This window comes from Mesoplodon bidens (genome assembly GCF_964165515.1).
Source record: "Mesoplodon bidens genome assembly, chromosome: 19".
In the NCBI taxonomy this organism is placed as follows: domain Eukaryota; kingdom Metazoa; phylum Chordata; class Mammalia; order Artiodactyla; family Ziphiidae; genus Mesoplodon; species Mesoplodon bidens.
Window position 1 is genome coordinate 52,838,918 of NC_138179.1, and position 27,047 is coordinate 52,865,964.

Below are 27,047 nucleotides of genomic sequence, written 5' to 3' on the forward strand. Positions count from 1 at the left end.
ACGCGATCCGAGCCTTCGGGTGCCAAGGGACTAGGTGTGTCGCCTGGTCTGGAGTCTGACCCCTCTCATCTCCCAGCCCACACTCCAGCCCCTCTGGGGGAGCAGGGCCAGGCCAGCCCTGCAGATTGCTTAGCACTCCAGGTACCAGGCTGTCAAGATGCCAGGGTCTCCCTTCCTATCCTCCCAAATGAGAAGTGGATTCTGCGGGGCCATCTCCATGGTCTTCCTGGAGTGGGACCCTCCTCTGGCTAAGTCTAGTGCCTCTCGGCCCTGGGTAGGCTACCAGCCCCTGGCCTCCTCTGTGCCACACCCTTACCCTCACCTTGTCCCAAAGGGAAAGCGTCTTCTTGTTGGACCAGGCAGCCAGGTTGGGACATGAGTCACCACAACAGCTGCAGGGGTCACAGACAGGAACCTGACCCCCCCACACACACACACACACCCTACCCCCAAGAACCCACCTTGGGCTCCCAGGGCAGGGAGGGTGGAACACCTGACCCCAGCCAAGGATTGATTCTGTCTGGATTCAGAACCAAGAGAGAGGTCAGCCTTGGGGTCACTGACCCCATCCACACCCTGAGGCACAGCTAACGACAGTCCCGGTGCCAGCCCCTTCCATATTCTTCCTGAGGTCATTTAAACAAACCCTGGATGCCAACTGGCCTCCTGGGCACTGCCCAGTGCCAGGGGACTCACACAGAGGCCAGGACTGCAGAGCAGAATCAGGGGCACTGGACGGACAGCCACCCTGTTTACATCTCTGTCCCTGCCACCCTCCCCCCGCCCTGCCCGGGAGCATGGGGTGACCCACTAGCTCTGCCATATTTAGCTCAGATGCAGGGCCTGTTCCCAGAAGTGAGCGTGGGGGGAACACCAACGGGCGGGCCCCCTCAACCACCAGGAAAGAGACGAAACTCTGGCGTGTGACTGAGCATTTATTGCAGCGCTAACAGAGGGTGCTGGGGGCTCCACCCTGCCTCTGCCCTCATCACGTCCCCCTTCCTCCGGTCTTCTCCAGGCCTCCCTCCTTCCCTGCCCATTACAGGTCCCCTTACGCTTTTTCTTCATCCTTCTCTGAAGCTGAAATCTGGACTGGGGTCATTCCTCTCAGGGACCTCTCACCCTCACCAGCATTTTCTGCCTTTCCTCCTGGGGGTGCTCGGCTGTGCTGGCCCCCAGCTCTCCACCCTTACTGCCCACCGTCTTTGCTCCCTCCCTGTGGGAACTCAGGAGACCCAGGCATCCTGGCCTCTGGCTCCCACCTCCCCTAGCCCCCAGCTCTGGGCAAACTACAAAGCTTCCATGGCCAGCAGCTCCCCTCCGTGGTCCGAGCCAGGAAGGGCCCAGCCCAGGGCAGGCACTGTGGAGCCCAGGTCACCGTCCCTCTCAGCCTCTCTGTGCTTCCTGGGACATGGAGCGAGACAGGGTGCGGCACAGGGCGCCGGGCTTGCTGACAGGCACCACGGGGGGCAGCTGCTTGGTGATCTCGGCCACGTCCTGGCGGTCCACGCACTGGCCACCCAGGGCTGCTCCCAATGCCAGCAGCTCCCGCAGCTGGATGGGGGTGTCCTCGTGCTCCTCCTTGGTGGCGCCCACCTTGGCAGGGGTGAAGATGGGCAGCGGCAGCATCCGCTGGTAGGGCAGCTGGCACTCCTGCAGCCCATGGCCCAGGATGCCCATCCGCATCACCAGCCAGGGGGAACGCTGCACCAGTGCCCGGCACCGCCCCTGCCGGTGGTAGGTCTCCCGCCGCTGGGCATCTTCCTCATGCAGGGAGCAACTGGGAAGGAGAGGGCACGGGGACACTGAAGTCCTGAGAGCTGCTGCCCTCCAGTCACACGCTGAGTGGCAGGGCTCCCCGGGACTGCCAGGACCTGGGGTGCTGGAGGGGTGACTCCACTTTGCTCCCCCCAGCGGGAACTCTCCTGGCCCCCAGCCCCCGAAACTTCTCCTGGGCTTTGTGCTCTGGCTTCATAAGGCTCAGGAAGGGTGCTCTAGGGGAGGGGAGGAGGGACCCCCAGCTGGCCAGCACTCACCCCTCCTCAGGCCGTGTGGACAGTGTCAGATCCTTCCACTCAGCCCAGAAGGCCTCTCGGCGCTCACAGTTCTCCTCGGACACCTGGCAGCTCAGCTCTGAAGTGGCCATGATGACCGCTCACTCTCCCTGGGCTCTGTTCCTCCCAGGCCCTTTAAATAGCCCCCTCCTCCCCCTCCTCCAGGGGCTATTTTCAGGCCCTCTGGCGTCAGATGCTACAAGCAGAGCCAAGACTCACTGCTGGGGGATTCTGGGCCCAGGGTGGGGCTTGGGGTACCTGGACTCTGGCTGCCCCCAGGTCAGAGGTCAGCTTCTGAAAAGCTCAAGATGCTCCCGTGGGGGCGGGGTCCTCAGCGTGACACCTCCAGGTGTCTGACACTCCTCAGGCACCGTCTGGGACCAGGCACGTGCCCAGCCTCGTGCCACCTTGGCACTTGCCCTCTGCCCCGCCCCTTCCCCTAACCCAGGGAGGACAGCGGCTTGTCTGTAAACAGAGCAGGCCACAGCGGGAACCGAGGCCCCCTCTGGGCTCTGTACCAGGCCATCGTGTCCTTCCCCACTGCCTGGGCTCAAGGGCACAGCCCCTGACTATCCCCTCAGCAAGAAGGGACAGTGCCGCCATGTCCTCGGGCATCCGCCCCTGAAGGCCTGGCCCCCGACCACCACCTCACCAGCAGGGGCAACGGAAGTTAATTCCACACGTGGGATCCTGGACGCCAGCCTTTGCCAGGTGTCTTCCTTTCCCATTGGGCCAGTAGGGTGGGGGGAGGTGTGGGAGGTGGCCCCAGCTCTACCCCAACACCTCAGGTGGGGGGAGGTGGGAATCCAGGGGCTCCAGGGAACGGCAGCCAGATCTGGCTCTAGCCCCAAAGCAGCCATAAACAGGCTGTGTGACTATGGGTCAGCTTCTACCCCTCTCTGGGCATTTTGCCCCCTTTCTGTTCACAGTGGCCGTACCAGAAGAGTTCTGGGTCCTGCCAGCTCCAGGGTGCCACTGGGCAGGACCTGGCTCTCATCCCCAGGGAGCAGGCCAGTAGGAGGGCTGCCAGGACAGCCCAGCACCGAGAGCAGCGGCGCGTGCTGCTGGAAGCTGGCACACAGGGTGGAGGGAGTGGGGGAGGAGGAATGAAGGCGTCACTGAGTGGACGAAGCAAAGGGCACCAAGAGCGGCAGGGCCAGGAGCTGAGATGAGAACCTAGTGGTAAGGCCCGTGGGCGCCCACCTGCAGCAGGACTGCATCCTCTTGATGACCGAGCACTACACCTGATCCCTGGTATCTTTTAACCTTACAAAAGCCTTTATAAAGTAGGAAATGGAGGCTCAGAGAGGTAGATTTGCCCAGGGTCGCACACCTAGCCAGGACCAAGAGACCCCGCCCCCACCCCGGCTCTAAGCAAGTCAGCTCCTCGGGAAGCCTGAAGGCAGGGAGGGAGGAAGGCAGGTTTTCTGGTGGCCCCAGGGTGACGGGGCAGAGACGGGAGGTTAAGTGGACCCCAGAGGCCGGCGTCCCGGAGGTGCATCAGTGACCGGGAAGGCCAGGCCCCACGTCCAGGCTGCCCCCCGGACCCCAGCCTTGGGACCCCAGGGGCAACCAAGGCCTGCTGTGGGTACTGCCAGGTCTCTCCCTACCTCCCTCCTCCCTATCCTAGGCTGGAGACCTTAACCTGACCTTCCCTCACCGGAGACCCGGCAGGGAGGCGGGGAATTTTTCTCTGACCAGTCATCTGCCCAGCTGAACCATTCAAGAAAGTTGGGGGTGGTTCCAGGAACTGGGTCTCCACTGGCTCCGGGCTCCGTCCTGGCTCTGCGAGGCTGTGAGAGGGTGTGTCATGTGGTGGCTGCAGCAGTGGCTCCTTCCCCCACCTCCGAGGTGCTGCTCTTCTCTTCCCTCAAGAGGCCAGGCTGGAAGGACTGCTTTTTTTTTTTTGAGTTCATGTTTTTAATTGGCTCAAATTACAAAGGTCCCCAAGGAGGCCCTGGGCTGGGGGAGGCAACCTGGAGAGAACCTGGGAGAGGCAGGTCCGTGCCAGCACCCACCACTCCCACCTGCAACCTACACCCCCACAAGTGCAAGTGGGAAAAGGTCCCAGACCCTTTAAATAATCCTAAAACACCGTGATGAGAGAGCAGGCGGAAGAAGGGGGTCCTACGCCTGCACACTGGTGACAAGGCTGCCCTGACTTCTGTCCTGCCCAGGGTCCTCCCCCGCCAAGTCCGAGGTTCCCATTCCAGACCCCGGCCTGGCCAGGTGGGGACCGCGGATCTCCTCTTCCAGGAGGCAGGGACGCCAAGTAAACGTCGGCAGGATGGATGGACCCCACTGGCCTCAGCGGCAGAGTCAGCGACGCTTGAGCTCTCGACCTGCCCACGGCCAGGGCTCCCAGGCACAGTGAAGTGTGTGGAGGGTGGCAGCTTGGGGCCCAGGGGCTGCTGTGGGAGGAAGCTCCTTCCTCCCCACTGTTTGAGGCCAGGTCCTCTGTGGGCAGTGGGAAGCCCAACCGGCCCCTCCTCTGGCTCTGGAGGCCGTGGCGACAGGACCCTGGCCCGCAGGGTGGTGAGGGGGCATGCTCATGCCCGTGCACCCAGCTCTCCGATGCGCTGCCGCAGATGAAAGGCAAATTCAAACATGGTGGCTGCGAGGCTCTGGTGGATGAGGTACCGGGGCAGGCGGCCCTGGGGGAGGCGAGAAGTTCCAGGAAGGCTTGCCCTGGGCAGGGGCTCCCCCTCAACAACTGGCACCAGCAGGGGCTGCTCTGGTCCAGAACACAGGTGCAGCTCTGGAATGCAGCCTAGGCCGCCCTCCCCCCCACCCCCTGGCAGGAAGAACATGCCGTGCCTGGGGCTTGGCGTGAGTCACACAGACAGACCCGGGAGGGGCTGGGCTGGCAGCCAGCCACCCTTCCTGGGGGCCACGGGAGTCAGAGGTAAAAAGCGGAGGCACAATTCCTCCGGCAACTCAGGGTGAGAAGACCATCTGGACCCTGCCCCCAGTTTTAGAGCAAGAAAGGAGGCGGAGAGTAGGGGAGGCTCTGAGCAGAGCAGGGAGCGCCCAAGGTCACACAGCAGGGTCCCCTCCCCTCCACAGAGCCTGCCTTGCAGCCCCGGCATGCCCACCCGGCATGCCCACCTTGAGATCTGCATTAAGGATCCAGATGAAGGTGCAGGCTCCAGGGTTACTGGCTGACTTGAGCACGACGAAGCCCCCGGGACCATTCTCTCCCCTGAGGAGAGAGGTACCAGTGGGGGACCTTGGAGCCAGGCAGAACCCCTGACTCCCCACCACGCCCCATTCTTGGCCCACCCTGGACTGGGGTGGGAGAGGGAGGGGAGCTGCTGGTCCAGCAACCCCCTCGCTGCCTGAGCAGGGCCCAGGACGGGTGTCCCAGAGGCCACGGCATACAGCCCTCCACCCCCACCTGCCATGTGACGCTCGCATCCTCCTACAACCGCCTGCCGATGTTTGCACACCCCCAGTGGCAGGGAAGCCCCAGCTCACCACCTTCCCAGCCCTCATCTAGTCGGTCCAGGGATTCTAGGTCTGCTCTAGTCCCGAGGGGGTGGGCCGGGCGGGCACTCCTCACCAGGGCCCAGCTCTGGGAGGGGTGCAGTGCCACTGGGCTCCAGGAGGGGGCGCCTTATCAGGAGGCGTCAGGCCTGAGCTGTGTGGTGCACATCCCATCTCCATTTAATTCGCCTACAGCTCCCCTGACTCCATAGATAAGGAAGCTGGCACCCAGAGGGGAAATGAGCTTGCCCATCACCCAGCAAGTCTGCAGTGGCGGCGAGACCAGAGCCCCAAGCTGACACTCAAAGAACAGTGCTCTCTGGGGAACCCCAGGACAGAAGGGGAAGAGTGGGTATCTGGGAGGAGGTCACCCGCAGGGCTAGGATTAGACAGCAGGGCAATTGGAGGAGGCCCTGGAACGGGCAGCAGGGAGACTAAGGCCTCTCCTTTTGGAGGCACTTCCAAGCGCTGCGGGAGAAAGGCAAGGCCGCGGGACAGGCAGAAGGGGATGAAAGCGACCCGAGTCTCCTCAGGCAGGAAGTCGATGGTTCAGAACACAGAGCCTCCTGCTCGGGTCCCCCAGACCAGTGCAACCTCATGGCTCCCAGCCCCCTTCCCCGGGCTGCTCCCTATTCATCCCCATTCACGGTCTATCCTGGAGCTGCCCTCCGGCCTGGTGGTGGGTCCAGCCTCCAGCAGATAAGCAGGATAGGGACAGCGGGACTGGGGACAGGAAGGCAGCCTCGGCAGGAGAAAGTGCCCAACTGTACACACCGACCTTGCCCTGTCCCCACAGCTACCAGGGGAGGGGCCGGTGCGGACGACCCCAGGCAAGGCTCAGCACACCTGACATATTTGTGTGTCGGGGGCTTGGCGCAGTGGGTGGTGGCGATGCCCGATGACAGGTATCGGTCTCTGCGCCGCTCGATGCGTCGGACGTTCACAAAGTCCCTGGAGGGGGTAGGGTTAGGTCAGGGGTTGCCGAGAAGGTCCAAGGACAGGCGGCCTGGCTGAGAGGAGGGAGCTTGGGGGCCACTCACCTGGGGGAGACCACACCGCCCGCGGCCCCCGAAGACACATCGTAGGAGATGAGGGTGTTGTCTTCTACACGCTGCAGGATCTGCGGGCGTCAGGGCAGACGTGAGGTGTATCCACCCCAGGAAAACCCCAGGGAAGGGTCCCAGCATCTCAGGAAAGCCCCAGGCCAGCCTGCTCTGCGCTCAGGTCCCTTAATTAAGAGCCATTCCCATTCATGGGCACTGGCTGGGCCAGGCGCTCTGAGCATTTCCTCCTTCCATCTTCCCCACCCTCTCCGGGAGGCACTAGTGCCACCATCCCCATTTTACAGATGGGGAAGCTGAGGCACAGAGCAGTCCAATGACGTGACCTGGGTCCCCTGGGGGCCATGATCACGCTGGGGTACAATCTGCCATGTCGCTCTGCCTCTGCCCTGAGGGGTGCCCAGGCCTGGCCCCCTGGCTCGGCTCACCTGGCAGGCTGTCACCGTCTTGTTCCACAGCACCATCCTCTCGGGCTGCAGGATCACCTCCTGGTATACCAGCTCCGCGGGGCAGGGCAGGAAGGTCTGGAGCGGGGCGGGCAGAGGGCTGGGTGGTGTCAGGTGTACTCGGGCACACCAGCCCTTCCCTCCTGGTTGGGAGAAACCTGCCGGCGGGTCCCCCTACCCCCGGGCTCTTTCCTGGAGTCCCAGGCAGAGCAGGAGGCTCCAGAACACCTCTTCCCTCACTCACCTTCAGGATGAAGGTCTTGCCATGAAAGGGAACCTCGATGGTGTACACAGTGTCCCCATATTCCTGTGGCAGGGATGGAAGGGTGGCAGGGAGGTGGGCAGAGGGCAGAGGGGAGCCTGGGGGACAGGAGTGGGTGACAGGCAGGGCAGGTTTTTAACAGCTCAGGGTAGAAAACTCCGGGAGTTTCGGGATATCTGAGCAGCCATTAAAGAACAGTGGTTCTGGGACCTCCCTGGTGGCACAGTGGTTAAGAATCCGCCTGCCAATGCAGGGGACACGGGTTTGATCCCTAGTCCGGGAAGATCCCACATGCTGCAGAGCCACTAAGCCTGCGAGCCACAACTACTGAGCCCACGTGTCACAACTACTGAAGCCCACATGCCCACACGCCTAGGGCCCATGCTCCAAAACAAGACAAGCCACCGCAATGAGAAGCCCATGCACTGCAACGAAGAGTAGACCCCGCTCGTCGCAACTAGAGAGCCTGCACGAAGCTTTCTACAAAGACCCAATGCAGCCAAAAAACAAAAAAGTGGTTCTGCCTCCTTGCCTCCTTCATTGTTGGTGGGAATGTAAGTTGGTGCAGCCACTATGGAAAACAGTATGGAGATTCCTCAGAAAACTAAAATTAGAATTACCATATGATCCAGCAATCCCACTCCTGGGAATATACCTGGACAAAACTATCATTCAAAAAGATACACGCACCCCTATGTTCATAGCAGCACTGTTCACAATAGCCAAGACGTGGAAACAACCTAAATGTCCATCAACAGATGAACGGATAAAGAAGATGTGGTACGTATATACAATGGAATACTACTCGGCCATAGAAAAGAACAAAACAATGCCCTTTGCAGCGACATGGATGCAACTAGAGATTATCATATTAAGTGAAATAACTCAGAAAGAAAAAGACAACTACCATATGATATCGCTTATACGTGGAATCTAAAATATGGCACAAATGAACCTATCTACAAAACAGAAACAGACTCACAGACATAGAGAACAGACTCGTGGTTGCCAAGTGGGGTAGGGGGAGGGAGAGGGATGGACGGGGAGTTTGGGGTTGTAAGATGCAAACTATTACATTTAGAATGGATAAACACCAAGGTCCCACTGTATAGCACAGGGAGCTCTCTTCAACATCCTGACATAAACCATAATGGAAAAGAATATAAAAAAAGAATGTGCATATGTGTATAACTGAGCCACCTTGCTATACAGCAGAAATTAACACAACATTGTAAATCAACTGTACTTCAATTAAAAAAAAAAAAAACAGTGGTTCCGACAAATGTTCTGCAATGAGGAAAGGCTTTTGATATCAAGTTTAAAGGCAGGAGCACAGCTGCGGCTGCAACCACGAAGGACCGTGTCTCCAGTCCGACAAGGGCTGCCAGAGGAACTGGCCAGAGAAAGGGATGAGGATGTTTTCCCTCTGTTTTCCAAGCTCTCTGCCATCTTTTTAGATAATACTGTTTTGACCGTGAAACAAAACACCAGACACAGGGCCGAAGCCTGGCTTCCCCTTCAAAGCTGGAGCCGAGCGAGCAGAGTAGCCGGGGGTGGGGGTGGGGTGGGGGGAAGCAGGGGGAGGGGCGGTGGGAATGTCCAGTGCAGCCCAACCAAGTGGCTGACCCCAGGGCTCAGCCCCCTCTCCTGGGGTTAGGAATATGGTTCCAACCCGTGCAATCTTTGGGCTTATTTCTCAGGCCTCAGAAAAGGGAGGGAAAACTCCCCACAGGAAAACTCTCAGGATCAGGTGGGAGACAGGTTTCTTACATTATTCTTCTCAAACTTCCAGTTCTCCTCCTGGGCCAAGATCTGGTCCACCACCGCCATAGCCTCCTTCCCCTGGAGGATGTACTCCCGTTCCTGGCCAGGGATGGGAGTCAGGAAGGGGTCAGCCTGGGGTCTGCACCCCACCTGCTCTTTCTGCACCGGGCTGGGTGGGAAGCCTGACTCAGCCAGACGTCCAGATGCCGGGTCTGGGCCGGTCTCCCGGGCCCTGCGGGCTTCCTGGGACCAGGTGCCGTGGCTGCGGCTGCTACCCCCGGGCCCCAGGCAGGAAGCAGACCAGTGGGCCTGACCGACAGTGGGGCAGACACCCAGATGGACACGGGCTGGCATTCAGGCTGCCTAAGGTCTGCCTTCTGCTGGGAAGCCCCTGCCCACCGGGCTGAGTGCAGCACTGGCCCCTCCTCCAGGGTGCCCACCCGGGGCGGGGTAGGCAGCCAGATACCTGGGCAGAGAAGCCTTTCTTCCCAACAACTTCTTCATCTGATTCATTGTCAGACCCTGCAGAAAACAAGCAGAGGACAATGGGAAGAGGTGGAGAGAGCCGGCGGGGCGGGGAGGTCGGGGTACAAGTGCAATGGTGTAGGGGTATGAAAGTGGGTATGGCAGAGGGCTGCTCGCTTTCCCCGGGGAGCTGACATGAACAGAAAGAACAGACCCAGCCAACACCCCTCCCCAAAGGCAGTTCTCCCACCCGCCAGCTCGCACCTGCAAAGGATTCTGGGGGTGAATAGAACTGGCCCTCGGACAGGGCGCCGGAGAAGAGCAAGGGTCCTCGGGCGACAGCAGCCTGGGCAGCAAGACACCCTGAGGGGGCAGACGTGGGCAGCCGTCGCCCCAGACCGAGGACAGTCACGCCCCAGCAGCCTGGGGTCCCCCGCCCAGGCTCACCCTAAGGCTCCTAGAGGCAGAGCTCAGAACTGGCTCTCAGGCCCCAAACGCTCCTCTCCTGGGTGGGGCTGACCCTCACTGCACCCCCTCACCCCCCAGCACTCACATCGCTCCTCCTCAGCCTCCTGGGGTAGGACTTTGAAGTCAAGGAACCAGGTCTCCAACCAGGCGAGGACGAAGGAGACGATAGGGAGCAAGTAGCCGAAGGCCCCTTTGCTGAGCAGCTGTGGAGGGAGGGGGCTGAGCTCCACGGCAGGGAGTCACCTCAAACCCAGAGCCCCACCCTGGGGCTACCAACTCTGGCCTACAGCCCACTCCCGGTACCAGCTGTGGGGACCCTCTGTGGCACACGCCTTCGAGACGGATGGGTTAATGAGTTCTGCAGCAGGATAAACTAAGGTTAGGCGAGAGGCGGAACTTTCCGTCCTTGGGGTTGCAGCAGTGCGAGTGGGGAAAGCCAACGAAGATGATCCCTTAGGAACCTCAAAGGACAGGATTCCCCCTCACCCCAACCCCGACAGCAGGGTCAGACACCCAAAATCAGAGGAGCGGTCCCTTCTTGGGAGAAGCCCATCCCTCAGGCCAGATGCCCACCAGACCAGCCAGACCCTGAGTCACTGACCTCAGAGAGGATGACCTTGACAATGAGGAATGCACTGGACACCAGCGTGGTGACCTGCCCAGGGGAGGGAAGGAGGAAGAGAGCGAGCACAGAGGCTGGGGAGTGAGTCCTCCTCCATCCCATCTCTTGCGCCAGCCCCGCCAGGGCCCGAGAGCTGCCAGGAAAGTGGCATCTTACCGCAATCACCCACCAGTGCCGGAGCCGCAGCACAGCATAGCCCAGGAGCAGTCCGGAGAAGCGGAAGAAAGCCAGGACCTGGTGTGGGGGGCCGGGGAACCATCACGGGCAAGCCAGTGGCCCTACCCCTGCTGAAGGCGGGCCTCCCCGTCCAGTCCTGCCGCCTGAGTTTCCCTCCTCATGGTGTGTACACCCCAGGAGAGGATGGCCGAGGCCAAGTCAGCGTTTCTGTGGGGATGATCTGGATGTGACCTTCTTGGATAGGGGTCTCTCGTCTTCCCCTCCCACTTGGGGCTCTCTGAAGGTGGGGCCTCATTTAGGAAGCCGTTTGAATACTGAGGGTTCCCTGAAGATAGGAGCAAGTCTCCCTGATCAGATTAGGATGTGTGTTGCGACAAGGAGAGAATCCAGCGAAAGAGTCACGCTCTTATGCCCTCCCTGTCCCCAGGATCTCCAAGGCCACTCACAAAGATGTCAAAGAAGGAAGTCTTAAAGCTGTAGTGGATGATCTCCTGCTCCAGGTTCTTCTGGATGCCTGTGTTGGTCTGGAAGAGAGAGATGTGGATAGCTCTGCAAGCAGAACCAAGTCCCCAGGGCTGCCCCTTGTTCTCCCGGGGGGGTGGGGGGGGAGGGGCGGGAGGGGGAGAAGGTAGAACCGGGAGGAGAGGCTGTAAATGCTCAAGAAGCCCCTGAAGCAGCAGGGGAGCTCAGCCAGGGACCTGAGACCCCAGCACGGTTACTGTTTCTCTAAGGATCCAGGCAGCCTCAGACACTGGCGCGCACACTGCCCAGGAAGAGGCAGGCCTGGAGGGCCCTGGGGCTGTGCAGGAGAGGCGATGAGCCCTATGCAGGTAGGTAGGGCTGGCACACAGGGTGCTGGGAGCATGCCTCTCACATAATTTCATCTCCCTCCCACCACTGCGGTGCTCTATCTTCCCAGCCGAGCATCCATCTGGGGTGATGGGGGCCAGGGGTGGGCAGTGGTGTCAGACGGAGCCCCAGGTGGCAAATCGATTGATTAGGTTTGTACTTAATGGGCAAAATCCATCATGCTGCTGGAGAGGATGGCATTCAGACTGAGAAGACTGGTCCTTGCCCCCGCCCCTGCCCTAGCCACCCACACATTTTCAGTGGGACCCCTGAGACCCTGGCTGGGGAGTGAGGGGTCTGGATGGACACTGAGAGCTAGAGCCGCCTGAGGCTTCAGGAGGAATGGGGTGGCAGGCTTACGCCTCTGCAGGTGGGGCACCAGTCCCTGGAGAAGCGGGGCACAAGGGGACTCTCAGGAATGGGGCCTGGGAGCCCTGAAGGGGAAGACCCTTCACACCTAGACCGGGGCTTCTGATCTCCGGCAGATGATATGAATTGGGGCTTGGGGGGCTTGTTAAAGATACAGATGTTCAGACACTGGGTCTGAATCTCAGGCTGAGCTGAGCATCTAGAATGGTTATAAAACTCCCAGGTGATTCTGATGCTCGGGGCAGGAGCCAGCAATCTGGACAGCCCCTCACTGAACTTCGAGCCCCTGGCACATCCCCACTGAATGGCTCAACCTCAAGACCGCTCTGAGCCCTGTGGAGTCTGATGCCTTGCTGCCCCTGGCCTGACACCCCACCCCGCCCCAGCTCGGTCCGCCTCTTCCTCCTGACTGCTCCCTCTTGGACTCCAAGGCCCCTCCCACCCTTAACAGACCCTGTCCCTCAAGCTCCGTCTTCCACCTTTTTTCTCTTTACGGAGAACTCTCCCTCTGCCTGGGTACCCGCCTGCCCACTGCGTGAGGACTCAGGACAGTGGAGTTCCAGCCCCTGCTTTGCCACGGGCTACGAGACTTTGGCACAGGTCTTATAACCCGGCCAGGGTCGTTGCATCCACTGGGCAACACACAGTCTGTTAGAAAATTAAAAGTACGTATGCTCCAAAATATGAAAATAAGATGACAGAGCTGAAAATTAATAAAATTTCAGTGAAGTGTCTACCGAGTGAAAGATTCTGTTGATTCTATGAACTATTAAATCCAGCACTCTGAAATTTTTCATCACATTTGAAAACAATCTGGAGGTTAGATGTTCGCACTTTGCAAGAATTCCCAAGTCTGCATGAGGACTGCTAAGCTATTACAGCCAATACAGCCAGAGAGTTTCAAAAGTAAAATTATCAAAAAATTTTTTCAGCTCTTTTCTGGCAAGAAAATATATATACTGAATGAAGGATGTGGGTGAATTTTAGTGCCTGCTCTGAGATGCTGCACGGGACCTTCAAAAGCAAGAATGTCTAAGACCTCGGAAGCTCTTCAAGCGGCCCTGAACCTTGCTGGGCCTCAGCTCTCTCATCGGTAAGATGGTCCCGAAGGCCCCGTGGCTGTGGCTCCTTCTCGCTGAAGGGGCCAGCTCATCCCTGTGCACAAAGGCCAGTCACCCTCAGAGCCCTGCCTTGCTTTCCAGCTCAACACGCCTGGAATCAAAGTTACCCTCTTCACCCCTAAACCAGCCCCTTCTCCAAATTCATTTCTAGCACCAGTCACTCTTCTGACACCTGAGCTTGCGATCTGGAGGCAGGGTACCTGCCATCCAGAACTCTGACCCACTTTGTACAAGGAGAACAGGGGGTCTCAAAGAGGCTGAGTCCCTTGCTGAGGTCACACAGTTACTACAGAGAAGCTGGCACGGGACCAAGCCTGGGATGCCCTGTTCCACGGTTCCTGCCTCTGTGTCAGGTCTTGCCCTGCCCTGTTAGCACCCGGGGATTAGGCCCCACCACCAGCTGGCCAAGCACTGCACAGGGAGAGAAGGGGGCAGACCCTGCCCCGACAGGCAGCTCCGCCTGCAGACTGCTAGGTGGCATCTCAGCAAACCCAAGAGGCCAAACTGGGGGGCACTGAAGAATGCCCCAGGTGGGGAAGGAGAGCTGGGCGCCACTGGGAACTGGGAGTGTTTACTGGTTGCTCCCCACTGTACCCTCTGCTTTTAGCACAGTATCTGGGACACAGCAGGGGCTCAAAAATGTTTGTTGAATGAATGGAGCCAGAGAGTAATGTAGAGCAGAAAGAAGACAAAGGTTTCAATAGCTCAACCAGAGTCCTCTGGGCTCCCTCCTCCTTTCTCAAGAGTGTCCGCTAGGGGGCAGTATGGCGCAGAGGTCAAGAGTGCGAGCTCTGGAGCCAGAGTCTGGGTTCAAACCCTGCCGCCTTCACATATGTGCTGAGAGACTTCAGATAAACGACTCAGCCTCTCTGAGTTTCTTTCTCTGGAAGATGAGAACAGCTCTCCTTATCATCTCATTCTTCCTTTTACCTGGAAATCAACGGCCCCCGCTCCCACCACCGCCAGAGGCAACCCTCCCATACGGCAGACGGAGTAACTGAGGCCCAGGCAACCCCCACAGTGCGGCTTGTGCCTCCAGCCTTGGCCCCACTCACGTTCAGCTCAATGATCCAGAGCAGGGAGATGAAAAGCAGGTCGAAGGTGACAAAGAGGCAGAAGGTGCGGCGGACGTCGGAGATGGCCCGGCGCTTCCCGCGAGGCGGCGAGGAGAGGCTCTGGCTGTGGGACAGCGACAAGCCGAGGGAGGCCACGGCTGGCAGGCTGCGCTCCAGGTCGCGGGCCGGCTCCCCGGACAGCTTGCTCATCCTGGCGGCCCCCACCTCCAGGCAGAGAGGGCCGGGCCTCAGCGGCACGGCTGCGGGAAGACGGGGCGGCTGGCTCAGGTCCTGCATGTCAGGGTCCTGGAGGTCCCGGTCACCTCCCTCGTCCCTTCCCACGCAGCCCCCGGGGACCCCCTCCGCCCCAGCCTAACCCGGTGGCCCAGGGCCCTCTCTGCCTAATTTCCCACTGCGGCCTGACGTTCAGGCTGGAGGCGTCTGAGCATCCCTCTCACTTGTCCTGCTTCTACACCCGCCATCCCCGGCAAAGTCTTGCAGCCCCACGGTCACCCCTGGAGGCCTCTGGGATCCTCCCCGATGTCCGGGGGCACAGCCTGCTCCTGCCAAGCGCTGCCCTGTGGTTCAGCCTCCGGGCCTGCCCCCACCCCCAGGAGAAGTCAGTCCCAAGCTCTGTTCTTTGTTTTCCAAGCACAAAGCCACATTCCCTCCCAGCAGCCAGCCCTACCCTCCCACCCCCTAATCCACGGCGACTGGGAGGGACTTCCTAGAGCACAGTGCTCTGTGCTGGGGGCGGGATGGCGGGATGACATCTTCATCTCCAGCTATGTCCCCACCACTGCCACCTCAGGCCCACCCAGCACGGCTCTCTCCCAGCGCTCCAACTTGCTCCTAATGGGCGCGTCTCCAGGCTTCCTCTCCCCCGGCAGCAACCACTTCCCCACACGACAGCCAGAGAAGGCTTTTCAGAACATGAATCAGATCCTGCCATTCCCCACTTACAGCCCTTCAAGGGCGCCCCCCGGGTCTGAGGATAACAGCACCCGCCTCGTGATGCCCTCGCAGGACGTGGCTCTGCCTGGCTCCTCGCACCACTCCTCGCACAAGGCACGGGCCCCGTCTCACTACGACGGCCACCCGGGCCTTCTAGGTCCCTACACGTGGCAGCCCAGTCCTGCCTCGGGGGCCCTAGACCTAGCTCCCCGGGCTGGGTGGAACGTTCTCCCCAGTCCTTTCAACGGGCAGCCCCAAAGCCCTCTCCTCAGAGCCTCCCACCCTCCTGTCCCCAGTCCCAGTTACTTTACGGAGCTTCACCTTCTTCAGTGAAGTCTCACCATCTGAAACCATCTTACTGATTGTTCTGCAGACTCCGCGGTGCAGGCCTTTATCTGACTTGGTCGCTGCCGTCTCCTAGGACCTAGCACGATGCTGGCACTTAACAGGTGCTGGATAACTGACTGTTGAATAAGTGGATGACCCAGAGGGTCTCCTGGCCCGCAGCTCCATGCTACATGGTAGAGAGGACCAGGGCAAACCCAGCCACTACCCAAGGCTCGCCCAGAGCTCCGGGGCTCACAGAACACTGCGCCCATGGCCGTGTTTCGTCCCCACACAGGGCAGGATGGTTCCTCCTATTCTTCAGATAAGACAGCCAAGGTTCCGAAAGGGTGAATGGACTTACCCATCCCTCACCTGCCTGTGCAAGCATGAGGCTGAAATCCTCATGAACCCTAGAGACAAAAGGGGCCCTGGAGCACTCCCTCCCTGCCATGCAGGCCCCAGGCCTAAGGTCTCTGCTCTACCAATTTGCTGGCGGGGGCCCTCAGAGGCCCTGTCCCCTGCGCGGGGGAAGGAAAGGTTTAGTCTAGAGCCAGAGAAGAGCTGATGCAGTGTAGTGGGGCCTGAGTTTCTGGGACTCCATCGAGGGTCTCCCTGAGTATTCTCACACGCCAGCACCAGGGGACAGGTTTGGGGGCCGGTGGAAGGGGAGCCCTAGATCTTTGTGCTTGATCCTGGGAAGGCAAGATCTAACCAGTCTCCCCTCCAGATTCGCCGTCCCCTCCATACCTTTGCTACGTCTGCTACCTTCCACGCCCCACTCCATCTACTAAGTCCAAAACAAGCCCCCCGTATGTGGCCAGCAGGGGGTTCTGAGCAAGCCGGATCACCCATCCCTCTGCCTGTGTGCCAGTGGACACAGAGCTGACTGCTCTCAGCAGAGGCACCAGCCCAAGGCCATCCCCCCTCTACCACACTCTTGGGGTCCCCGTGACAAGCTCACCTGGAGGGTACTGAAGGAAGGCTGGGCCCAGCTCTGGAAGGCGGCAGTCAGAGGAGGGGATACGACAGGCCGCAGGCAATGGGAGCCCCAACGTCCATCAGCTGGATCTGGTGCCAGACTGCACACTCGGCGCATCCCTCACCGAGAGAGGGCCGCAGCCCCCAGGGCAGGTGACATTTGCTTGTCTCTAATAGCCCTCTCGTCTCCTGCCGGACTAGTCTCCCTCTCTCCTTCCCCGTTCTGTCTCTCTCGCAAGCTACCTCTCTACCTTTCTTTAGAAGTGTCTCTGGACCCTCTCCCACGTCCATCTTTATTCCGCCCCCTCTCTGGGTCTTCCTCTCCTTCTCTCTCCCATCTGTGAGTCTCTCTCCACCCCCATCGGATCAGTCTCTCTCATGTTTCTCTCTCTCTCTCTCTCCTCTCTTCTATCTGCCTTCCCCCTCTCCCTCTTCCCTATCTCATGGCAGGGCGCTGTGACTTCCCCACTCCCAGTCTGCTCCCGGGTCTGTCTGTCTTTCCCCCTCCCTCTCTGGGGACAGGACTTGGCTGGCAACAGCTTGGGTGTGAGACACACTCAGAGTGGCAATAGCACTGACACTCACACACCCAGATATCCCTGTGGAAGCGAGACACAGAGGGGGGCTGAGAGCAGAAGTGCTGGGGGAGCCCGGGCGAGCTGCGGACGCAGAGCTGTGAGGGAGCCGACCCTGGGAGCTCTGAAGCAGGGGTGGGGGCGGCTGGCCAAGAGGCAGAGAGAGAAGGCTTCTACATTACCCTCCCCCAGGAAAGAAACTCCGGGTCCAAATAAGCAGGAGCTGGTAGGGTAGAATGGGCCCTGGTCAGGAGTTAAGACCTGAGCCCCAGTTTGAGGGCAGCCACTAACCCTGAATAGCTTTGGGCAAGTCCTTCTTAGCCAACCTCCGTTTCTCTATGTGGGAAAAAGGTCCATGGTTTAACTTAAAACGAAACAGCAGCAAGAAAACCTTACTTAGAATCTCAATAGACGGGAATTCCCTGGTGGTCCAGTGGTTAGGACTCTGTGCTTTCACTGCCGAGGGCCTGGGTTCAATCCCTGGGCGCGGCCAAAGAAAAGAACCTCAATACAGAAAACAGATAAAAGCAGGACTGTATGGGTCCTGCCACAAGACGCGGCCACAGAGAGCCCCACCGGCCAGCCTTTCCTCAGACTCCATCCATGGTCACCCCTGAGGCGCCTCCTTGGGTGTGGTGTGAAAAGAACTCAGACAACTTCAAAAGGCTTTTGAGCTCCCTCCGACCACCTGCCAGTCTAAGAGGTGAAAGCCACCTTGGCCTGGAACTGCCCTGACCCTGGAGGATGGAAGGTGGCAGCTGCCGGCAGAGCAGCTTGGCCTGGCCTCCTCGCACCGCCCCCGCCAGGGCTGCCACCCAGCCCTCTGGGAGCAGCGCCCCCTGCCAAGCCCACCACCTGCTGTCACCGGCCCTTCCCGAGCGCCTTCAGAGGCGACCGGAGCGGAGCAGCACGTGTGGCGTGAAGGAGTCCGCCTGGGTCTGCCTGCAGACTTGACACTTGATGTGTTTTCGGAAGCTGAGCTGCTGAGGCTTGGGGAGACTGGCGGGGAGGGAGGGGAAACTGGAGGTTTTATCGTCTGTCCTCGGTCTGAAGGGAAAGAGGCGTGCGGAGGAGTGGGCAAGGCAGGCCTCTGGGCCCAGGCAAAGCTCAGCGGGCAAAGGGGAGGGGTGGGCCCTCACACCCCCTCCCAGGCCTTCTCTTACTCGCCCCAGGAAACACTAGCCCGAGCGCAGCAGGAGCTTTGGGTGGGGCCCGACTCAGCAGACAGCAGCAGGCAGCTGGTACTGTGCAAAGGGAACTGGACCCTGCGGCCAGGGCTCAAGTCTCAGTCTGCCCTTCCCAGCCGTGCGACCGGGGCAAAGAGAACCGTCCTGAGACTCGGTTTCTTCAGCTGCGTTAAATAAAGGGAACGATAATATACTTAATGCCATAGAACTGTCCACCTGAAAATGGCTGAATCGGTAACTGTTAACGCTGTGTGTGCTTTACCACAATAAAAAAGGCGGCAATAACTGCTCCCGCCTCAGGCTGGCATTTATGTACGGGTCGGGAGAAGGACGGCAGGTGCTTGGCCGGTGGGGGTGGAAATGGAACCAGCAGCCGGCAAGGCCGTCCAGGTGAGAGGGAGATTAAGTGGGGTGCGGGAGGGGGTGGGGCTTACACCCCACCGTAGTAAAATCACCCCCAAAGGCCTGAGTTCAAATCTGAGCTCCGCAGTTCACCCGCCTGGTGAGCCAGAGCAAGCTGTCCGAGCCTTCAGCCCAGGTTCCCTCATCCTGCGCACTAAGGGCCCAGCTACTGCAGCTCCAGGCAAATGTGTCTCCCCAGGGAGGGGCTGGGCTCCGGAGCGCGGGGCCTGGGACTGATCTCTGATACCACTCCTTCCCACTGGTGCCTGCTCCCCCCGCCCCCGCCTCCCCAAGGGTCCAATCTCCACGGTTCTTAGGTGGCAGGGGCACAGACAGGGCCCTTCCCAGGCCTCAGCCACACCCGAGGCCAGAAGCTCCAGCCATCTCTCGGCAGCTCCCGGCCGGCGTTTCCTGGCCAAGGCAAGTCTGCGATGTGAGCAATGTCCCTCCCTCACTCACTCAGCAAGCCTCCAAGGCTGCACCTGGAAACGGGGGATACCTGTATTGAGCCTGGCCCACCTGGCGGATCAGAGGAGACAGCGGTGCGTGGGGAGCACGTAGGACAGCAGCTGGCACCACAGAGTAAGCGCGCCATAGACGTCAACCACGGCCACCAGGCCACCACGGCTCCCTCTGAGGTCCTCTCACCCTCTCCTCTGCCCAGCTTCCCACAGAGGGCTGGGCCAAGCTGCACAGGTTCCAGCTAGTGTTCCCTCCACCAGCTGTGCTCTGTGACCCCGAGGGGACGGAACACGTCTCATCTATATCCAGAAAGGATTCTCACTTCGGAGCAGTGCGGCTCCTCCAAACCCTCTCCCCAGGCTGAGGGGACAGGAGACACGGGCTCAGAACACATCCCCCACGCTGCATTGCTCAGGAAATGCTGGCACTAGCCACGAGGGCTTCCCTGAGGGGTCCCTAACTCAGCACAAATCAGGAGGAATCGATGAAGCCAAGAAAGGACTGGATGTCAAGCCAGGAGAAGAGTCAAACCCTGGATTCCCACCTTACTAGTCACTGAACACCCCTCTGTGCCTCAGTTTTCTCCCTGGAAAATGGGGGTAACAGTAGTACCTACTTCTTGGAGGTATTATAAGGATTAAGTGACTCATTACACATAATGGCCCAGAACAGTCCCTGACGCAGAGTGATCGCTGCGGAAGGGTGAGCTAACATGACACCCCTGCCTCTTCTTTGGCGGAAACACAGCCTCGAGCTCTGACTGCCTCTGGGAGACGGCTTCAGGCCAGGGCTGGGGTTGCTCTGGATCAAGCCCCTGTTAATGCCCAGGTTAATGGAGAATCCACAGGGGGGCAGGAGGCAGAGGCTCTGCGTGCAAAAGAGGTTGGCCTTGGCCTGTGCCCTGCTGGCCGGCCTGGGTGGGAGCTGGCTCGGGGACGGAGGACAGCAGACCGAACAGGCCTGCAGACCATCCACAAGAAACAAATCTGGGCTGGCAGTGGCCCACGCTGGCCCCCTGCAGACATCCTCTCCTTCACTCACTGCACCCGCTACCAGGAGCTGTGGAGATAAGGAGGCTGAAGCTCAGAGAGGCCTGCCTACAGCCCCCCAGCCTGGATGGGTCAGAGCTGACCCCAGGGACACGTGGGCTTCCCTCAGTGCTGGGCTGGGACCCTGTCAACCCAAACGTGGCTGCCTCCAGAGCCTGTGCTGGCTGGGGAGCGAGGTGTCAAAAGACCCCAAAGAGCTGAACAGCCCCCCAGGCAGGGCCTGTGGAGAGCCCAGTGCCCTCCGCTCCACATCTGAACGATCAACAAATCCTTCAAAATCCAGCCAGTAGCTGCCACTGCTCGCCACTACCATCACCCTGCCTGAGCCACATCTCTCACCTGCTACAGCTTCCTGACCACCTCCCTGTCCTCGTCCCAAGTCTATTCTCAACACAGCAGAGAGATCCCAGTAAAAGTCAGACCACACCTCCCAATGCCCCAAACCTCCAACAGCTTCCAGCTGCCCCAGAGTAAAGGCCCAAGTCCCCACCCTGGCCTGAAGCCTCCTCCTCCCCTGGAACCCTCTGCTCCAGCCACACCAGTCCCTCACTGTTCCCTGGACACATCAAGCATGTTCCCACCCCTGGACCCTTGTTCCTGCTGTCCTGTCTGTTCCTCCCCTAGGTCTCTGTAATGTCCCCTCCCTCCATTCTGGTCCCTTTGGAGAGGCCTTCCCTGAACAGCCTCTTTAGCCCCACCCTCCACCCCCTTACCCTGCTTTATTCTTCTTCACAGCACACATCACCCCAGACATATTATATGTTTGCTGGGCCGTTTCCTGCCTGCCTTCTTCCACTGGAACAGGGACTCCCATGCTCTGCTCACTGCTGCGTGCCCAGTTCCCAGAACGGTACCAGGCTCACGGTAAATATTCACGAAATGTGCTGAACGGCTACTTCCACCCTCTCCTGCAGCATCACATGCACAGGTGCACGTTCACACCCAGCCCTGGAGGAGTGGCCCCACCTGTCCAGCCTCTCCTGGAGCTGGACTCCACCCTCTCTTGGTGTTTCGTGTTGCCCAGAGCCCCGGCACCTCCGCTACCAACGGGCAAGGGGGACTGGTTTCCTGGGCACCCTCACGCAGGGTGGCAGCTCTCCTCCTCTTCCCTGAGCCCCAACTCACAGAGAGAAGACTGGGTGAGGAGTTAAATCCCTCAGATAGCAAGGGTCCCCAGCTCTCTTCTCTTGCTATGGGGTTGATACCCCTCCCCCAATACTCTCCAGATCACTGGCTGCTCCCAGGACACACCATGGCCAGCTGGTCTCCCTTCTGTGCCTCCAGTGCCTCTGCTTCCTCATTTTGGAATGACCTTCTCCCCCTGGGGGGAACTCCAACTCTTCAGAGACCAGTTCACAAGGCACCTCCTGGGCACACCTCACCCTCAGCCTCAGGCTTCCCCAGGCCTACGTCTCGGGACTGTGCCTCAGCACTTCCCTCCCAACACGCTAGACTTGAGCCTCAAAGTCATCTCTCCTTAAGCCCCTGAGGCCCAGTCACAGTGTCTGGCCATACATGGCACATATCTAGTAGGTTCACTGGCCTGTGGACCTGTAATGCCTACCCTGGAACAAGGGAAAGGGTGTGGGTTTGGGGGTTGGTCAGCAGACCTGGAGTTGAAAGCCCAAGGCCATTCTTTTTTTTTTTTTTTTTTTTGCAGTACACGGGCCTCTATGGCTCACAGGCCCAGCCGCTCCGTGGCATGTGGGATCCTCGCGGACCGGGGCACGAACCTGTGTCCCCTGCATCAGCAGGCAGACTCTCAACCACTGCGCCACCAGGGAAGCCCCCAAGGCCATTCTTTATTAATTAGGCTGTGTGCCCTTGACCAAATCACTGAGTCTCTCACCTGTAAAATGGGGATGGTAGAATGCTCACTTCACAGAACTATTGAAAGGATCAGAAATAACACCTGCAATGTGCCTGTGTTTAAATAACAGTAGCTATTACTACTATTAGGGGCCACAGTGTTAGAAGCAGGGCCCTGGGCTGGGCATGTGTAGCATGGCACTCTGCCCAAACTGAGGGTCCATCAGTACTGCCAGATGGTAGGATGGGCCCTGACCTCAGGGGCTGCTCGCCCAGGATGGTACACATTAGGCTCTCCTGTAGTTCAGGGCTCAGTGGCCCATGCCATCAGCCTCGACACAGGTGGCTTACTGGCACCTACTGTGCCCCACCCAGAGGGCTTGGGAAGTTCCCTGGAGAGGTAGGAATTTAAGGAGAGGACACGGCAGCAGTGACAAATAAGATATCAAAGCCCAAGCCAGGCTCTGTTTCTCCCTTCCTTTTGGGGAAGTGGAGACTGAGTGCAGTCAAGCCAAGAAACCATATTCATCACTGTACACTCCCTACCCCTCCCCAGCCCAGAAGGCTCTGACGGTACAGTTTACTGGAAAATCCTAACAAACTGAGATCTACTCAGCCCTCCAGTTCCCTCTACATGCCAGGCCCTGTTAATGTTGGAGATGCCCCCTGCTCTGGGATTCTCTGACCCCTGGCCTACTCAAGGGCTGGTGAGTCAGGCCCCACCCAACCCCTTGGTGCTGTTGGATAAAAATGGGGGCTAATGAGGTCAAGTTCTCAAGGTCAGTCTGGAAAGAGCCAGTCATCTTCCAGGGCGATCTCAGTCCTATCAGCCTACTTGAGGGAAGGGCTCTGCAGGGGTGGGGGTGATTCAGCACAGACTCCTCCCAGCACCAGCTCTGACCAGACAAAAGCCAGGATCAGCCTCTTCCCAGGCAGGAAAAGTTCAGAGGGACACACAACGGGCCGGATGGGATGCCTTCCTTGTCCCTTATCCCACTGGTGTGGCAGCTGCCCCTTTGAGGGCTGGGAGCCTGAGGCACTTTCTGGGAGACAGCTGTGGACCTGGAGTCAGAAGATGGTTCCTTAAGTTCCTGCTGAGACACCTCCCAAGGCTCAGCTTCCTTGTCTGTAAAATGGGGCCAACCATCTCTACCGTTCAATGCAGGAAGTGTGAGCTGTCAAACGTACAGGATTTTTGGTCTCACCCACGCCCCCCTCCTCCAAACAAGTCTAGGTGTGGGAGAGCTCAGTTTACCGCAGCACGAGAACTGAGAGCGTACGGGGTGCCAGACACTGTGCTGGTCCCTGGGGATATTCAGGGGCTCCGGGTCTGGTGAGGGAGGCTGACAGAGAAATGTACAGTGCCATGCTGTGATCAGCACTTCCAGGGAGGAACGAACAAAGGACCGTGGGCTCCCACAGAAGGGAGCATCTGACCCCAGCTAGAGTGGGTGAGGCCAGGAAAGCCACAGGGAGGAGAAGCCATTTGACTCAGGCCTCCACGTCTACCAGCGGGAGGCAAGGAAGATGGGCATTCCAGCCACTAACAAAAGCCCAGATTCAGGTTTAAAGCACAGGCCCAGCCCACAGGAGTGCATGCTGACCCTACCCCAGGGACCTGTCCCCAAACACGGGTACCAGGCCTCCAGACCTCCCCAGGGCATGGTCCCTGCAGGGGACACTTCTTCATGGGGACACTTCTTCATGGCCAGGTGAGGAAAGGAATCCCCAGCCTTGGCAGCAGAGACTGTCTCTGCCCTCCTGCCCACCTCAGCCAGAGCTCTCTATTCAGAGGACCCAGCTCTCCATTCTCTGAGCCCACCCTGGTCTCTACCTCTTTCTGGTAAACTCATTTTCTCACTCTAGTGCGCCTCACTAATTGTCAGCTCCTCTGGAAAGCCATCCTTGGCCTTTTTCTTGCTTGGGTTCCCAGAGCTCTGTGTACATTTCTCTAGAATTAACGCTTGCCATGTAACATTTACCCATTTCCAGATTCATTTCTTGAGCAGAAATGACAAAGAGTCATTGAGAAATGACAAAGAGTCATATTCACTGACAAAGGGTCAGGCTTTGGGGCTCTGGGACAGAATGAGAAGGAAGCCACGTCAACTGTCCTCAAGCACTTTATAAAACTAAAAGTTATGGGCTTCCCTGGTGGCGCAGTGGTTGAGAGTCCGCCTGCCGATGCAGGGGACACGGGTTTGTGCCCCGGTCCGGGAAGATCCCACATGCCGCGGAGCGGCTGGGCCCGTAAGCCATGGCTGCTGAGCCTGCGCATCCGGAGCCTGTGCTCCACAACGGGAGAGGCCACAACAGTGAGAGGCCCGCGTACCACAAAAAAAAAAAAAAAAAGTTATACCCACTGTTCTATATTATTCTTATGTAAACCATAATAGCTAACACTTATTTATTGAGCACTTATTCACAAATGAAACATACACTATTTCATTTAATACTCACAATAACTGTCAGGTAGGCACATTACTACCTCCATTTGACAAATGAGGAAACCGAGGCAGTGACTTCAACAAGATCACAAAACAGTATCAGAACGCAGGAAGTCTGATTCAGGAGTCTGTATTGTCAATCATCATGCTATTATGGACAGCTGCTGCAGGGATTCAGATGGGGCAATATTTAGCCTTGGGGGTGGTGGGGGGAAGGTGGTCCAGAGGTGATGCTGCCTGAGCCGAGCACTGAAGGACAAGCAGAAGGTAGCCCAGCAGGTAAGAGAAGGGGCTTTCAGGCAATGGGGCTGGTTCATGCAAAGGCATGGAGACACAAAGTGTGTGGAAAAGCACATCCTGCAATGCCATATTATTGGACCTTAGGGTACACACAGGGTAGGGAAGAGGTCAGGTCATTGAGAGCTCTGTAAATTGTGCTAAAGATTCAGTCTTTCCCATAGGTAATGGGAAACCATCAAAGGGTTTTAAACAAGGAAGTAACATTATGAGTTGTGTTTCTAAAGTCTCCTAAGAGGCACTTCCTGGTGGCGCAGTGGTTAAGAATTCGCCTGCCAATGCAGGGGACACGGGTTTGATCCCTGGTCCGGGAAGATCCCACATGCTGCAGAGGAGCTAAGCCGGTGCGCCACAACTACTGAGCCTGCGCTCTAGAGCCCGCGAGCCACAACTACTGAGCCTGCGCTCTAGAGCCCGTGCTCCGCAACAAGAGACGCCACGGCAATGAGAAGCCCTCGTACCGCAACGAAGAGTAGCCCACGCTCGCCGCAACTAGAGAAGGCCCGCGTGCAACGAAGACCCAACGCAGCCATAAATAAATTAATAAATTAATTAATTAAAAAAAAATAAAAGTAAAGGATCACAAGAGTTACAGTTTGGAGGCTGGGTTGCAGGCAGCCATGATTGGAAGTTGCAGTCATCGCGGTGAGAAACACATCAACAGGGTGGTAACAAAAGAGTTAGAGGCACAGGACCAGGTGTGAAGCATGTTCAGGTCACCTCTTAGATATGGAAATTGAGAAAGAAGAGGAAGTATAATTCTCAGGTTTCTGGCTGGGATGGGGCGGTAGAGAAAGAATGAATCTGCAGGGGGAAAAGAGCAGCAGTTCAGGTTCAGACGAAGTGAGTGGCAGGTGAAGTGGAGCTGTACAACTGGTAGCTGGATGGCCAAGTCTGAGGCTCCACGGAGGGGCACTCCGCTGAAGATGTAGATCTGGGCGCGTTTCGGGTATTTAGGTGGTGTAAAGCTGAAGCCACGAGAGTTGACGAGACCACCCAAATTCAGTGTACAGAGTAAGGGACTGGGCAAGAGAGGAGAATGTGAAACGGTATTTCTACAGTCAGAGAAGAAGGAAGAAAATAAGGGGATGCTGACGCGGAGGAGGCCAAAAAGGGGGGAGAGAGGCACGTATCAACTACTTCAATTACGAGTTAGTATGCACCTCTAAGAACTCAAGAAAGATACTATAGGGCCCTTCTGATGTCAATTAGGAAGTCATTCACTGTCATTTCCAAAGGAAGTTGAGGGAGACCGGATGACAGTGAGACGAAGACCTACCGTAACTTGTAGATATATTCCTCCTCATTCTCAGGCCCTGACCCCTCCCTATATCCAACTCCTGCCCTTTCATACCCAGATACCGCCCCCTCGCTTCTCCGCTCACAAAGAAGACTTAGGCTTTGGAGGCCGATCCGGGACGCCCTTCCCGGGCTCTCTCGAGTGGGCGGGGCCGCGGACGGTCAGCGCCCGAGACCCTCGAACCCGGCGCGGGGTGGAGCAAGGCCAAGCAGAGGAAGGGGGCGGAACCTGGGGCGCAGGGGGTGTGGGAAGGGTCGGACGGAACTGTGAACGGACACCGGCTAGAGAGGCGGGATCTACTGTTAAGACGTAGCCCTCGTACCACCACCCGGTCCCACTGACCTCTCGCGGACCCACCTGCTCCATGTCAGCCACGGCCCCAGTTCTTCTTAGCCCCAGCCGGTCTCCGCGGCCCCAGCAGCGCCTCCGAAAGGAAGGGGATCTCCCGGCGGCGCCACTTCCGCCACTGAGTCCGCCCCCGAGAGCGAACGTGCGTAGGACTGCAGCCCCGCCCCCAAGCCCTCGGGCCCCACCCCCAGGGGGCGGAAGTGGGGGCCGCAGCTAAAGTTAGGCCTGAAAGGATCTTCCTAACGGTAGGGGAGTTGGAAAGAAGCCCAGGGGCATCATCCTTACTGGGCCACATAGGCCTGGCACTGTGGAGAACAAAGGGGATCTTCCTGAGGGGAGGCCTGTGGGGCTGGGGGACAGCCCCTCTTTCAGCCATCCCCAGCAGGACCTAGAACTCCTGTGGTCCTTCCCAAGAGGGCTCGGAGCTTGTCAGCAGTCAAGGCTGCAAACTAGAGGACTGGACACTAGGGTCGAGGACCTGACCCTTGGATGACCACCACAGGGTAACAGGGAAACCTGTTACCTCCTCCCTCTCCTTTCCCCTGAAAGAGAAGCCTCAGCAGTTATTTACAAAGATTTATTACAGCATGGGAGCGGTTCAGTCCTGGAGTCAGGGAAGGAGAGAAGGGGGCACAGCAGCTGGAGGACAAGGAGAGCCTGGCTCCCCCACCATGTGCCCCCCTAAGGACTTACACTAGGCGGCATTCCTGGCA

General features: G+C 58.6%; 2 protein-coding genes across 5 annotated transcripts; both read right to left on the reverse strand.

Moving 5' to 3' along the window:
- Nucleotides 1-946: 946 nt before the first annotated feature.
- Nucleotides 947-2,715, reverse strand: TCAP (titin-cap). The gene is made up of 2 exons (XM_081218918.1): nucleotides 2,037-2,715; nucleotides 947-1,780 (listed from the first exon to the last, which is right to left on the reverse strand). Exons 1-2 carry the CDS (start codon nucleotides 2,144-2,146, stop codon nucleotides 1,387-1,389), a joined length of 504 nt encoding a protein of 167 aa, XP_081075044.1. The 5' UTR covers nucleotides 2,147-2,715; the 3' UTR covers nucleotides 947-1,386.
- A 1,235-nt stretch (nucleotides 2,716-3,950) lies between these two features.
- On the reverse strand, nucleotides 3,951-26,456 carry STARD3 (StAR related lipid transfer domain containing 3). Of its 4 annotated transcripts, none has more exons than XM_081220516.1 (15): nucleotides 26,344-26,456; nucleotides 14,200-14,459; nucleotides 11,252-11,329; nucleotides 10,798-10,862; nucleotides 10,608-10,661; nucleotides 10,092-10,209; nucleotides 9,803-9,901; nucleotides 9,540-9,595; nucleotides 9,080-9,172; nucleotides 7,292-7,407; nucleotides 7,030-7,125; nucleotides 6,581-6,660; nucleotides 6,387-6,491; nucleotides 5,163-5,256; nucleotides 3,951-4,708 (listed from the first exon to the last, which is right to left on the reverse strand). In XM_081220516.1, exons 2-14 carry the CDS (start codon nucleotides 14,407-14,409, stop codon nucleotides 5,209-5,211), a joined length of 1,218 nt encoding a protein of 405 aa, XP_081076642.1. In that variant the 5' UTR covers nucleotides 14,410-14,459; nucleotides 26,344-26,456; the 3' UTR covers nucleotides 3,951-4,708; nucleotides 5,163-5,208. The 4 variants fall into 4 exon arrangements, with proteins under 4 accessions (XP_081076642.1, XP_081076641.1, XP_081076639.1 ...); XM_081220515.1 differs by having other exon boundaries at nucleotides 7,292-7,354; nucleotides 10,785-10,862; XM_081220513.1 differs by having other exon boundaries at nucleotides 7,292-7,354; nucleotides 10,608-10,862.
- Between the last annotated feature and the right edge of the window lie 591 nt (nucleotides 26,457-27,047).